The sequence below is a fragment of the Odontesthes bonariensis genome, chromosome 10 (assembly GCF_027942865.1).
Source record: "Odontesthes bonariensis isolate fOdoBon6 chromosome 10, fOdoBon6.hap1, whole genome shotgun sequence".
Classification (NCBI taxonomy): domain Eukaryota; kingdom Metazoa; phylum Chordata; class Actinopteri; order Atheriniformes; family Atherinopsidae; genus Odontesthes; species Odontesthes bonariensis.
Window position 1 is genome coordinate 34,902,874 of NC_134515.1, and position 15,505 is coordinate 34,918,378.

At 41.8% G+C, this 15,505-nt stretch overlaps 1 protein-coding gene across 1 annotated transcript in view; it reads left to right on the forward strand.

Moving 5' to 3' along the window:
* The window catches only part of LOC142390429 (nucleolar protein 4-like), a 72,798-nt gene that overhangs the window by 39,636 nt on the left and 17,657 nt on the right, over positions 1 to 15,505 (forward strand). The window contains exons 2-3 of the mRNA XM_075475845.1: positions 1,010 to 1,162; positions 15,151 to 15,262. Coding sequence (XP_075331960.1) covers positions 1,010 to 1,162; positions 15,151 to 15,262 — 265 coding nt within the window. The remainder of the gene's footprint in view (positions 1 to 1,009; positions 1,163 to 15,150; positions 15,263 to 15,505) is intronic.

The following is a 15,505-nucleotide window of genomic DNA, read 5'->3' on the forward strand; positions in this document are numbered from 1 at the left end:
CTTCCTGTCTCTCTCCAACTGTCCTATCATTAAAGGCATAAAAAGCCCAAAAAAATATTTAAAAAAAAAAAGTTCGGGAAGCACAAGACTTTGGTCATACATGTTAAAACATTACTTTTCCGGAACTCCCTCACAGTGTCCAACGCTTGATTGGGTCACAAACCAATTTGAAACTGTAGTTTTAATGACCCATGGGGGAAATCCAGTACTTCCAATGGCCAGTCCACCCTTGATTGCAGGTGAGAAAAAGGCTTGAACAAAAGAACATTAGGTTTCACCTTGGTGAGATATAATGGGGACTATGAGGTTAGGTGGGGTAAAGGTATAGAAAAGTGAAATTGTAGGGGAAAAAAAATAGTTGCACATAGTATAATAGTATTCATGTACAATTTTCCCTCCATTGTCTCCTCTGGGTAATATTTTTATTTGCTTTTCCTCAGTAACCCAATTACAGCCTCTCTTCTCTTTTCCTGTTTCCTTCTGCTGCCCTCTGCAAAGCAGACAGTTGTCACGATAATATGGATGGTTGGAAAGATTTAAAAGGGTGGAAATTAGAAACACTCCCACTGTATTAAGCTGCAGCTGGTTGCCATAGCGATGCTTATTATCTGCACCTTGAGAAGAGGAGGGTAATGACAGAGAATGACAGAGAAAGGTAATGGGTTAAGATATAGTGTCCTGTTCCCTTGTGAGTATATACAAAAAGGTTTTAAGTGTATTGATTTTTTATTAAATGCTCTATCCGATTAAGATTGCACTGAGAACACTGCCTCATAATAATGATGACATGCCCCCATGCAAACTTCTCTCTTCCGACCCACATACATATGTGGCGACACAACCGAATTATTACTAGGTTATGTATGTATTTCCTGCAATTTCTCTAGATCCATGCTGGATGGCAACCTTTGTTATAAGTCACTTTGGGACTATGTCTCCTGTCTGTGTGTGAATTTAGAAATGACAGAAAACATTTATAGCTAAAACTTTTTCCCCACTTTCTCTCCAGTGTGTGGATGGTGTATCGGGAGGTGACCTGTCCCTGAAGCGTGTGGCAATCGTGGAGGATTTCTTTGACATAATTTATGCCATGCATATTGAGATTGGCACAGACCCAGGAAAAACACCAAAACATGCTGGCCAGAAGAAGACCTACAAAGCTGTGAGTATGTCACTTCCTTGTAGGGTGTATTCTTTTTTTCAAGATGTAATGTTTGTATTTTTGTAATTCAAATCCAATCAAATCTAATGAATTAATTAAAAAATGATCCAATTCATTCATATAGAGCCAATTCAAAAACAATTTCAATTAAATTAAATTCAATTAATTTTTATTTATATAGCGCCAAATACAACAAATGTCATCTCAAGGCACTTAGATAATAAAGTCCAATTCAAGCCAATTGGAAATCCAATTCGTTCATATAGACAACAATTTCCTAGCTAAGGAAACCAACAGATTGCACTGAAAACTTTTTCTTTTTCGGTCCAATCTCCCGTCCTGAGTGTGCCTGAGGCGACTGTGGAGAGAAACGACTCCCATTTAACAGGAAGAAACCTCTGGCAGAACCAGACTCAGGAAGGGTGGCCATTTGCCTCGACCAGCTGGGGTTTGAGAAGACAGAAAGGGGGGGGGGGGGGGGGGGGGGGCACTGTAACACCATTCAAAGGGAACAGGGAAACACGAGTTAATGACCACAATAATATCACATATAAAGAGAGTAAAGTGAGGAAAGGTGTGACAGATGAGGCCCCCCAGCAGTCTAGGCCTAAGCAGCTTAATTATAGCCCCTTTCACACTGAGACCCGCTACCTTAGCGGGTCCAAATTGCCACTTCGTCCCGCGTCGAGCAATGTGAAAGCTTGGCGTATTAGGTGATCCGTGTCGCCTGAAGCCGAGTTCCGGGGGCGTTCCCTAGTGGTAGAGCGTCACACGAAACACATAAAATGCTGGGCGTGTACAATGACGTAGGCACAAGCCATGCGTCGGAGGTAGGGTTAAATACACCTGTCTGCATCAAATTTTTCAAACCAACGATGGCGGGACACCTTGAGAACTCGTTTTTGCAATTGTATATGCAGTTCATGGAGATGTTATTTTACGGACTGTGGATGGTCATAACGTGGGATGCCGCCGAAGAACATATGCAGAGAATACAAGAGCACTATAATCTCCAAGTTGAGGAAATCGCCCTCTGCCACTCCTGCCGTTGTGGTCATTAACCGCATGGAACTTTTTCCTCATGGCCTTTAATTTCTTGGTCACCTGCATCTTGCTGCGTCACCGCGCTCTCCCATCTTTCTCACCAGCCCTTCCAGGAGAGGTCCATCTTTCACCGTCACCGACATGTGGCGGTAAATAACGTCCTCTGCTCGGAGGCTGAGGAGCTCGCGGACCTCCTTGTCTCCAGAGTTGGCCATCTTTAAAAATGTCTCGAACTTGAAGTAAAAACGAGTGAAACTTTTCCTCACCTGTCGCTGTTGTTCGGAATCAGCTGTCCATTCTGTCTTTTAAACTCCTCACGTCACGCCACGCCCACGTCCGACCCACGTCAATTGCTTTCACATCAAACTCGGCTCGGCAAAAAGACTAGGGTCTAACGCGGGTCGAATGGCGAGTCGAGTTGACACGCCAGCCCGGGTCGTCAGTGTGAAAGGAACAGCGGACACGCTAAATTCGCGAATTAAACGTGGGTTCTTCCTCAGTGTGAAAGGGGCTTTAGGGATGTTTCAGGATCACCTGAGCCATCCCTAACTATAAGCTTTATCAAAAAGGAGAATTTTAAGCCTGGTCTTTAAAGTGGAAAGGGTGTCTGCTTCATTTACTGGCAGCTGGTTCCACAAGAGAGGGGCCTGATAACTGAAGGCTCTGCCTCCCATTCTACTTTTAGAAACTCTGGGAACCTCAAGTAAACCTGCAGTTTGGGAGCGAAGTGCTCTGTTAGGAAAATATCTTACAATGAGATCTTTAAGATATGATGGAGCTCGGTCATTAAGAGCTTTATATGTAAGGAGAAGAATCTTAAATTCTATTCTGAATTTAACAGGGAGCCAGTGAAGAGAAGCTAAAACTGGAGAAATATGATCTCTGCTGTTAGTTCTCATCAGAACTCTGGCTGCAGCATTTTGGATCAACTGGAGGCTTTTCAGAGAATATGTGGGACAGCCCAATAATAAAGAATTACAGTAGTCTAATGTTGAAGTAACAAATGCATGGACTAGTTTTTCTGCGTCACTCTGAGACAAGATGTTCCTGATTTTAACAATATTACGAAGATGAAAGAAGGCAGTCCTAGAAACCTGTTTTACATGTGAGTCAAATGATAAATTCTGGTCAAAAATAACTCCAAGGTTCCTCACTGTAGAACTAGAAGCCAAGGAAATACCATCTAGAGTAACTATATAGCTAGACAATTTCTCCTTGAAGCGCTCAGGTCCAAAAATAACGACTTCAGTTTTGTCTGAGTTTAAAAGCAGACAGTTCTGAGTCATCCAGGTCTTTATGTCTTTAAGACATGCTTGTAGTCTAACCAGATTGGTTTCATCTGGTTTCATAGATAGGTACAGCTGAGTATCATGAGCATAGCAATAGAAATTTATGCCATGCTGTCTAATAACGTTACCTAATGGAAGCATGTATAAAGTGAAAAGAATTGGTCCAAGCACAGAACCCTGAGGAACTCCATGACTTACTCTGGTGTGTGAGGAAGATTCTTCATTTACAAGAACAAACTGGAATCTATCAGATAAATATTACTTAAACCAGCCTACTGCAGTTCCTTTAATCCCAATAACATGTTCAAGTCTCTGTAATAAGATACTGTGATCGACCGTATCAAATGCAGCACTGAGGTCCAACAGGACAAGCAAAGACACAAGTCCGCTATCAGAGGCTAAGAGGAGATCATTGGTAACTTTCAGCAGTGCAGTTTCTGTGCTATGATGCACTCTGAATCCTGACTGAAACTCTTCAAACAGATTATTTCTGTGTAAATGATCACAAAGTTGAGCTGCAACTATTTTTTCATGAACTTTAGACAAAAAAGGGAGATTGGGTATAGGTCTATAATGAGCCAACACTTCTGAATCAAGAGTAGGTTTTTTAAGTAAAGGTTCAATTACAGCAAATTTAAAAGGCTGAGGTACATATCCTGTCAACAAAGACAGATTGATCAAATCTAAAACGGTAGTGTCTAGGGAAAACCTCCTTGAACAGTCTGGTTGGGATTGTGTCTAAAATACAAGTTGAGAAAAGGTCACCTCCGCAGTGGGCAGCCATTGTACCATGCATGGGACCAACTTAAGCTCTTTAAAATGAGCAAAATCAGAAATTAATTCAAAAGTGTCAAAGTCTAGTTGAAAATAACTCACACATCAGCATGGTAATTAACAGATTTGGCGATTTAATTTAATAAAAAAATTTCAATATCAAACATAAATGATGTTTTACTAAAAAAATTCTGTTCCAATCAGCAATTATGTGAAGTCAATAGCACACAAAATGACATGTAAGTGACAACATAAAATGGGAAGTAGTCAACAACTTTATTACGATGAAAACAAAAATTGTCATTATCAAACATGAACAAATCTGCATATTATCAAGCTGTAGGCCATATTATAAGTACTATAAGTATTATAAGTACAGCAGCGCAGAGAACATTAAAGCCTGATTTATAGTCGCCCGGGAAAGGCCACAGAGAGCCCTCTCCACCAATCGGAAACCCTCCCGGAGACGCTCTCCGTTGCTTGCGTGCGTTGCCAAACTTCCTATCTATCCGTCAAGGAGACAGAGACTCGCGGAGACCGCAAGGGTTGTGATTGGTCGGCTAACAACATCATTTCCGGAATCACTTTTCCGGTTTAGCTCCTTCCTCTCACAACAACAACACCGCCATTTTTTGAAAGAGTTTACTGTGTGCTGGTCAACATTTGGTCAAAATTATTTACATTTCAATATCAACAAGCTCCAACTCCAACAACAGTCTTTCTCACTCGATCGCCATCATTCACTGTGAGGAGTGGAACGGAGCCGGAAGGTGAACAATCAATCAATGACTTTCACGCAGTGTTGTTTTTGACAACCATCTTAGATTTAGTCTTAGTCTTCGTCTTTTGGACTAAAATGCTTATTAGTTTTAGTTACATTTTAGTCACTTCTATATATGATAGTTTTAGTCCAGTTTTAGTCGACGAAAAGTCAAAAGAGTTTTAGTCTAGTTTTAGTAAAAAAAAAAAGAAAAAAGAAGTATAGTCTACCGTGTTAAGAAAATAGTATGGTCTTAACTATCAAACAAGCAGAACAAAAATACATAGCTTATTAACTGACCCTGTACTAAAGCTTTCTGATTTTTCATTCTGTACTGTGCGTGTGTCCCAACTTTACTGTAAGCGCACTAAATGCACAGGTCCTGGTTAGGGCTGCACAACGTCACTTGTGGCTTTTAGGCTAAAGCTAGCAGACTCTACGTATAACAGTAACTCGACCTGTTTAACATATCAAGTTACGTGCTGACAGAACGTACACACAAAGAGATAACCACACCGTCACTGAATGTAAACATGGCTAAACATGCTGCTAAAGTAACACACACATAATGAATTGACGTTAGCGTAACAAATAGGCATGGTACGGTTTTGGTGGACGCTCCGAACCGTACGGTTTGCTTCTCACGGGGCGGGGCGTGTGCAAACCGTACGGGGTCCACGGTTTAATTATTATTATTATTTATTTATTTATTTTTTGTCCAGACGTTCAACGTTCGGCTAATAGCCGCTTTCGGACAGACCGTTCTATAGAACGCAGCTATCAGAACTGTCCTACTCGAATTTCGTTCTGATAACTGTCCTTCTGTTTCAGTCTGCATTCGCTCATGAGTCGGGACCTGATAGGGACTGATGCGCCGCGCGCAGCCGTCTGCGTGACGTGTTAGCCGTTAGCCGTTTAGCGCCACACTCAACAACAAAACAGAACCGGTAAAAGTAATTAAAGAAGAAAAAACACCACCAAGAAGCTAATATGGAGAGCGGGGAGGCCACCGTGTTCATGGTCTGCATGATGGTGATATTAATCATGGACGATCACATCAGCTAATATCGAGGCTGGAAGAGCACACAGAGAGAGTCAGGAGATACTTTTTCATTTCGTGAAGGAAGAAAGAAGAGCAGAGCACCGCAGACAAAGGAGACAAAGTGTAAGTTTAACTTATTAAACACCCGCCGGTTGTATCTGTGTCGTATGAGGAAACATTTCAGCCGTGATAGCATGACAAGGGGCTGGTGGCATACGCTAGTGGAAACACTTCAAATATGTCCGGCCAACCGTACAAAACCGTAAACCGTAAACCGTAGACCTCAAACCGTGATACACACCGAACCGTGAGTTTTGTGATCCGTGCCACCCCTAGTAACAAAAGCTAACTTTAGCCTGAAGTTAGCAGCCCATTTGCGCCAGGAGTATGTGGAAAACGTACTAATGTATTAGCTTACTATGAAATTTATCGATTATGTTAACAGCATTTGTAACTTACTTTTGAAAAAATATCCCTGTGGAGAGCCTTAAGGTGCCGCAGCAGATACTTTTTAGGTTTTAATTGACACACACAATAAGCAGAAATGTCATGCATTTTAAACGTCTGACAGATCACCCACTAACATTTTCGTCCATTCTCGTCTCGTCAACGAAAACTCACACACGTCTCGTCATGTTTTCGTCATCAGAGAGCTATGTTTATCTCGTCACCGTCTCGTTATCGTCATGAAAAAAAGTGGCGTCAACGAAATGATTTCGTCATCGTCATCGTTGACGAAAACAACACTGCTTTCACGATAGAGATTGGGTCATCTTGCGTAGCGACGCCTACTGATCGGGAGGTGAATTGCCTTGCATATCCGACATCCCGACGGAGAACTTCGAAAGGTTTAATGGCCTCTGCGTGACCACGGAGTCGGATTGATGGATAGCGATATCCGAAATTATATACAAAATTATCCTATAAAAAAGTCAAATGATACTTCAAAAATCATAATCCTAATGGCACTCTATCACTTTTTCAAAGGTGCTTCAGTGATTGGGGACACCATGCAATCCTTAGTGCCTTTCACCATGCTGCCACTACTGGAGTTTGTTGTGGGTCTCTGCACTATAGAATATACATTAGATTGAAAAAATTATATGTGAAACATTTTTAATGACAAAGTAGAAATGACAAGAGTTGCTCTGAAATGAAATCGTGTTTCCTCAGCCTTCTGTAACTCTGTGAAGTCTTGCCATATCAGGCACTGCTGCTGTCTTCTTGTCCTGACTGTTGTTGAGAGCCGGCTGCTCCCTGCACCTTCTGTTGCAAAACTGTTAAATATGTGCAAATTCAGAGCAAAAATGAATCAGTAAGAGTGATACATTTCTAACATGAAGCTCGCAAGCTAGCTACTTATCTGACTTTGGTAACAATAGCTAGTATGCGTGCTAACCAAATCAAATTGGCATCTAATTAATTTGACATAATTTATAATAACGTTATGAACAACACTATACCTCCATTTACGTGGGCAGACTTAAAAAAATAATAATTATTTTTTTGTTTCTTGCTGGCTGGTTTGCTGAAAGTTGCATCGATTGATTTCTGAATATATCAGCATATGATTAGCAGTTCACATCCTCCCCCTCATGGCGACAACAGCATCCACACTATGATAATGACAATAGACAGCACAAGCATGCATACTCTGGTCAAACGTTGTGCATTCAAGGCAGTTTATAAAAACAAGCTAACTTAAAAAATTTATTAAACGGCTAAGAAAAGTGAGCGGGACAGAGGTGGCAGGTTCAAGAAGTGAACCCACCACATGTACCTTGAGTCTGCTACGCCCTCGCTTCCAACCCATACCCAGCAGAGATATTCCTGTACACTGTTACTGTCACTTGGTCTTGGTGTATGCTGTACCCGCTTGCATTTCACACCCTACCATTACGTGCTGAACTGTCTTGGAGTTCTTATTGAGATGTTGAGACAGGTTTCAGTCAAAATACCTGTTAAGACGGTGGCCCTTCCTCAGCCCTGTTTTAACTCCTCTCCTTAGAACTTTTTCGTCTCTTTTGAGGAGTGGAGAGTGAGCAAGTGCTCATCCTGCCCTTCTGATGAGGTCATCAGCTACTCAGAGGTTCAATCATCAAGGCTTCAACAGGATGCCGGTGAAGGGTTAGTCTATGTATGTTTGTAAATTGGCTAAGGACACACTGTCATGCTGGTTGTCGCGATATAAACACATTGTTTTTACGTAAACTACCTGTCATCAACACCTGGGCATCCGGTGTGTAATTTAATGCAGTAAACTCAAACATAATGAAGCTTTTCCTCCACTCACTGTGAATTACTGCGTTTAAACATGTTGTATATATTACCATGATTAAAGTAATTTTGTAACAGCAAGTACTCCTAAGAAGTAGGCTTATGTTATCTTCATTACCTAAGTTAATGTTGCCTAGTTCTAAATAAATAAATAAATATGGATAGAAATAAGTAGATAGACCCTGAGGAGTTACGTCTAAAATATTTACATTTACTTGACTGAAGTTCAGGCACTGAGAGTAGGAACGGATACCTTTTTGTGACACTGTTTCTTCGCAAGCCCAGTGTTGAACTGGAACTAGTTGTTAAAACAGTATAACTAGAAGTATTGATGAAGATTCTCAGTCATTCAGGTCATGGTAATCACAAGAGCTTGAATAAGACCAACTGGACTTCTTTTTGGATCTTGAAGACATTTCACCTCTCATCCGAAAGGCTGCTTCAGTTCTGAAGTCGTTACAGTCACGTGTGTCACTCAGTGGGTCTACATGATGAGATTAATTCCATTATAGCTATAGTTGGGTTATGCTCCTTATTTGAGCAAGGGTAATTCTCCTTGGATATATGGCGGTGAATTAATCAAATCATAGGCACAAAGCGTGTCATACCCCGGTATGATAGGTGGCGCTGTACCCATTCCAGCTATTGCTAATAGAGCCTGTTACAGCCATTTTGATGGTTTTTATGTTTTGGCCTACTAAGGTAACATTTGGGTTATGTATGACATATGAGGTATGAAATATTTAGTTGTTATGGAAAATGTGGAATGCTTATGCCTAGATTATGATTTAGTTTTGTTAGTAGGTTGATTGCTTTAAGTATGACGATCACCATTGGGGTGACGTCATTGGGTCAAAAGTCATTATATCCGGGTTTTTGGGTTGGTTTGGTGAATGGGAAATGCAGACCGGGCTGTCATACTATTTTTGACCGTACATACTTTATGTTGTTACATTTTCATCATCTTTTCATTTAGTTTGGACTGTTAACTTATTTTGACTACACTTTCATTCATCACTTGTTATCATCCTAGACGCAATAAATTATTTTCTACAACAAAAGGAGTGCACAGTCCCAGTGTTTCTCCATTCCTTGGAACCTTGGAAAAAATTGGACCTAACAGAGCCACTTCCTGTTGACCTCTTCACCACCAACAAAAACAACAAACTCAGGCATTGGAGAAAGATGGAGAACGCAGAGCAAGATGAAGCTACGTCCCTCTACATTTGGTCTATGATGAGCTGCTTGTTGCACAAACGCGATGCCCAACGGAGCATTCTCCATCGCGTTGTTTCTTTCTTTCTGACGGCGACAACAACAGTAATATCGTCTCCTTTGACTTCCGGTTCACGACCCCGGGAAAGAATCTCGAGCATGCGCAGAACGCAAAGTTTAATTCACCACGTGCTTCAGCGTCTACAAGCAGGTTTAGAGTGACTTTCAACCGAGTTATCATGACTGAGCCCCCGACCAACGTGCATGTCGGAACATTCATTATCACCTCTGAGCTGCCTACCTGTCTGAAAGGGCGACTTTTGGTCACAGGATCCAAAGTGTGAATGATTGTGAAACTGCCTGGAGAGGAGAGACAATGCTGTTTTCCAGTTTAACATAGATGGCTTCCCTGACTCCTGTCTCAAACCATCTGTCCTCTGTCCAGAATGTGTACATTACTGTCCTCAGAGTGTCCCTTTTCCTTGAGTTGTAGGTGCACTGCAGAGTCTTGACCTGAACAGGTGGCTCTCCTGTGTTGTGCCATGCGCTTGGTGAACTGTTGTTTGGTCTCTCCGATACAGAGGTCCGCACACTTTTCGCTGCACTGTACTGCATACCACTCAGATTTTGTTTAGATGTTCTGTCCTTTGGGTGAACCTCTGAGGGTGTTCTTGGATTTGAAGTGCACTGGAATGTCGTGTTTAGTGAAGATCCTTCTAAGTTTCTCTGAGACTCCTGCCACATTTGGAATTACAGTTTGTTTGCATCTGTTCTTCTTAGCTTTTTTACCAGTGTGGTTTGGTCCATTTGTCATTGCTGATTTGACAAAGGCCCAGTTTGGGTATCCACAGGTTTGAAAAGCTTTCTTGGACTGCTGATTTTTCCCTCAGCCTTAGTAGGTACAATCTCCGCCCAAGTTGATGTGTGGAAGCCTCCACTTCTTGAGTTTTGATCTTGACCCAGTTGTATGGAGCTAATTTTCACAAATTCACAAACAGGACGATTCACAAATGCACAGGACGATTCACAAATGCACAGGACGATTCACAAATGCACAGGACGATTCACAAATGCACAGGACGAGTCACAAATTCACAGGACGAGATTCACAAATGTGCAGGACAAGATTCACAAATGTGCAGGACAAGATTCACAAATGCACAGGACGAGTTACAAATGCACAGGACGAGTCACAAATGCACAGGACGAGTCACAAATGTGCCGGACAAGATTCACAAATGCACAGGACAAGATTCACAAATGTGCAGGACGATTCACAAATGCACAGGACGATTCACAAATGCACAGGACGAGTCACAAATGCACAGGACGAGTCACAAATGCACAGGACAAGATTCACAAATGCACAGGACGATTCACAAATGCACAGGACGAGTCACAAATGCACAGGATGATTCACAAATGTGCAGGACAAGATTCACAAATGTGCAGGACAAGATTCACAAATGCACAGGACGAGTCACAAATGTGCAGGACACTATTTACAAATGCACAGGACAATTCACAAATGTGCAGGACAAGATTCACAAATGTGCAGGACAAGATTCACAAATGCACAGGACGAGTCACAAATGCACAGGACAAGATTCACAAATGTGCAGGACAAGATTCACAAATGTGCAGGACAAGATTCACAAATGCACAGGACAAGATTCACAAATGTGCAGGACAAGATTCACAAATGCACAGGACGAGTCACAAATGCACAGGACAAGATTCACAAATGTGCAGGACAAGATTCACAAATGTGCAGGACAAGATTCACAAATGTGCAGGACAAGATTCACAAATGCACAGGACAAGATTCAAAAATGCACAGGACAATTCACAAATGCACAGGACACGATTCACAAATGCACAGGATGATTCACAAATGTGCAGGACAAGATTCACAAATGCACAGGACAAGATTCACAAATGCACAGGACACGATTCACAAATGCACAGGACACGATTCACAAATGCACAGGATGATTCACAAATGTGCAGGACAAGATTCACAAATGCACAGGAAACGATTTACAAATGCACAGGACAATTCACAAATGTGCAGGACAAGATTCACAAATGCACAGGACGAGTTACAAATGCACAGGACAAGATTCAAAAATGCACAGGACAATTCACAAATGCACAGGACACGATTCACAAATGCACAGGATGATTCACAAATGTGCAGGACAAGATTCACAAATGCACAGGAAACGATTTACAAATGCACAGGACAATTCACAAATGTGCAGGACAAGATTCACAAATGCACAGGACGAGTTACAAATGCACAGGACAAGATTCACAAATGCACAGGACAATTCACAAATGTGCAGGACAAGATTCACAAATGCACAGGACAATTCACAAATGCACAGGACACGATTCACAAATGCACAGCACGATTCACAAATGTGCAGGACAAGATTCACAAATGCACAGGACACGATTTACAAATGCACAGGACAATTCACAAATGTGCAGGACAAGATTCACAAATGTGCAGGACAAGATTCACAAATGCACAGGACAATTCACAAATGTGCAGGACAAGATTCACAAATGCACAGGACATGATTCACAAATGCACAGGACATGATTCACAAATGCACAGGACAATTCACAAATGCACAGGACAATTCAATTGTGGTTTGGTCCATTTGTCATTGCTGATTTGACAAAGGCCCAGTTTGGGTATCCACAGGTTTGAAAAGCTTTCTTGGACTGCTGATTTTTCCCTCAGCCTTAGTAGGTACAATCTCCGCCCAAGTTGATGTGTGGAAGCCTCCACTTCTTGAGTTTTGATCTTGACCCAGTTGTATGGAGCTAATTTTCACAAATTCACAAACAGGACGATTCACAAATGCACAGGACGATTCACAAATGCACAGGACGATTCACAAATGCACAGGACGATTCACAAATGCACAGGACGAGTCACAAATTCACAGGACGAGATTCACAAATGTGCAGGACAAGATTCACAAATGTGCAGGACAAGATTCACAAATGCACAGGACGAGTTACAAATGCACAGGACGAGTCACAAATGCACAGGACGAGTCACAAATGTGCCGGACAAGATTCACAAATGCACAGGACAAGATTCACAAATGTGCAGGACGATTCACAAATGCACAGGACGATTCACAAATGCACAGGACGAGTCACAAATGCACAGGACGAGTCACAAATGCACAGGACAAGATTCACAAATGCACAGGACGATTCACAAATGCACAGGACGAGTCACAAATGCACAGGATGATTCACAAATGTGCAGGACAAGATTCACAAATGTGCAGGACAAGATTCACAAATGCACAGGACGAGTCACAAATGTGCAGGACACTATTTACAAATGCACAGGACAATTCACAAATGTGCAGGACAAGATTCACAAATGTGCAGGACAAGATTCACAAATGCACAGGACGAGTCACAAATGCACAGGACAAGATTCACAAATGTGCAGGACAAGATTCACAAATGTGCAGGACAAGATTCACAAATGCACAGGACAAGATTCACAAATGTGCAGGACAAGATTCACAAATGCACAGGACGAGTCACAAATGCACAGGACAAGATTCACAAATGTGCAGGACAAGATTCACAAATGTGCAGGACAAGATTCACAAATGTGCAGGACAAGATTCACAAATGCACAGGACAAGATTCAAAAATGCACAGGACAATTCACAAATGCACAGGACACGATTCACAAATGCACAGGATGATTCACAAATGTGCAGGACAAGATTCACAAATGCACAGGACAAGATTCACAAATGCACAGGACACGATTCACAAATGCACAGGACACGATTCACAAATGCACAGGATGATTCACAAATGTGCAGGACAAGATTCACAAATGCACAGGAAACGATTTACAAATGCACAGGACAATTCACAAATGTGCAGGACAAGATTCACAAATGCACAGGACGAGTCACAAATGCACAGGACAAGATTCACAAATGCACAGGACAATTCACAAATGTGCAGGACAAGATTCACAAATGCACAGGACAATTCACAAATGTGCAGGACAAGATTCACAAATGCACAGGACATGATTCACAAATGCACAGGACATGATTCACAAATGCACAGGACAATTCACAAATGCACAGGACAATTCACAAATGTGCAGGACAAGATTCACAAATGCACAGGACAATTCACAAATGTGCAGGACAAGATTCACAAATGTGCAGGACAAGATTCACAAATGTGCAGGACAAGATTCACAAATGCACAGGACGAGTTACAAATGCACAGGACGAGTCACAAATGCACAGGACGATTCACAAATGCACAGGACGAGTCACAAATGCACAGGACGAGTCACAAATGTGCAGGACAAGATTCACAAATGTGCAGGACAAGATTCACAAATGCACAGGACGAGTTACAAATGCACAGGACGATTCACAAATGCACAGGACGAGTCACAAATGCACAGGACGAGTCACAAATGCACAGGATGATTCACAAATGTGCAGGACAAGATTCACAAATGGGCAGGACGAGTCACAAATGCACAGGACGAGTCACAAATGTGCAGGACAAGATTCACAAATGTGCAGGACGAGTCACAAATGCACAGGACAATTCACAAATGCACAGGACAAGATTAAAAAATGTGCAGGACGAGTCACAAATGCACAGGACGAGTCACAAATGCACAGGACGATTCACAAATGCACAGGACGAGTCACAAATGCACAGGACGATTCACAAATGCACAGGACGATTCACAAATGCACAGGACGAGTCACAAATGCACAGGACGATTCACAAATGTGCAGGACAAGATACACAAATGCACAGGACGATTCACAAATGTGCAGGACAAGATTCACAAATGCACAGGACGATTCACAAATGTGCAGGACAAGATTCACAAATGCACAGGACGATTCACAAATGTGCAGGACAAGATTCACAAATGCACAGGACACGATTTACAAATGCACAGGACAATTCACAAATGTGCAGGACAAGATTCACAAATGTGCAGGACAAGATTCACAAATGCACAGGACGATTCACAAATGCACAGGACGAGTCACAAATGCACAGGACAATTCACAAATGCACAGGACACGATTTACAAATGCACAGGACGATTCACAAACGTGCAGGACAAGATTCACACATATATGCATATAGATGCACAAATAAATACAACTTGATTTTCAAACGGCTTCTGGTCTGTGAACTTCGCTGCATTTGTATGTGATTTTTGAGACTCCACTGACTTGCATCAACCCACAAATGTCTTTTTTTTTTAACCCCGAATGATCTGCTCCATACAGGTGTCGTCCACATATCTGAACCAGTGGCTTGGTGTTGTTCCTTTGTATGACCTCAGTGCTTTGTTTTCCACTTCCGTCATATAAAGATTAGCCACAATGGACATCCCAAGTGACCAAAAAGTAACCGTAAAAGTATTTCATGTCTGCTCTTATCCTATGTTCCCTTATTAACATGTTGCAACTCTTTGCCTCCAACATCCAAACTGAAGACCCTTTCTCTCTTGTTTCTGTTGGTGTATCTGTGTCAGATAGCAGAGACGTATGCCTTTCTGCCGAGAGAGGCGGTGACTCGTTTCCTGATGAGCTGTGGAGAGTGCCAGAAGAGGATGCATAGTAGTACCACAGGACATGACTACAAAGGTGCCAATCAAACACAACAGAAAATATCATCAAGTCAGTGAGTCCTTAGACTTCAGTTCGAGCTGAGACATTTTTCAGATTTAGTCACAAATATTGAACATTTACCTGGCATTAGGGAAAATTAATTTAATTTTCTTTTTTTTGTTTAATTTTATCAATAGTGAACAATTACTGACTGTCCTTATAGTCCACAGTATTAAATTGCTACCACTTTAGTTAAAAGTCAGAATTCAGAGTGTGAAA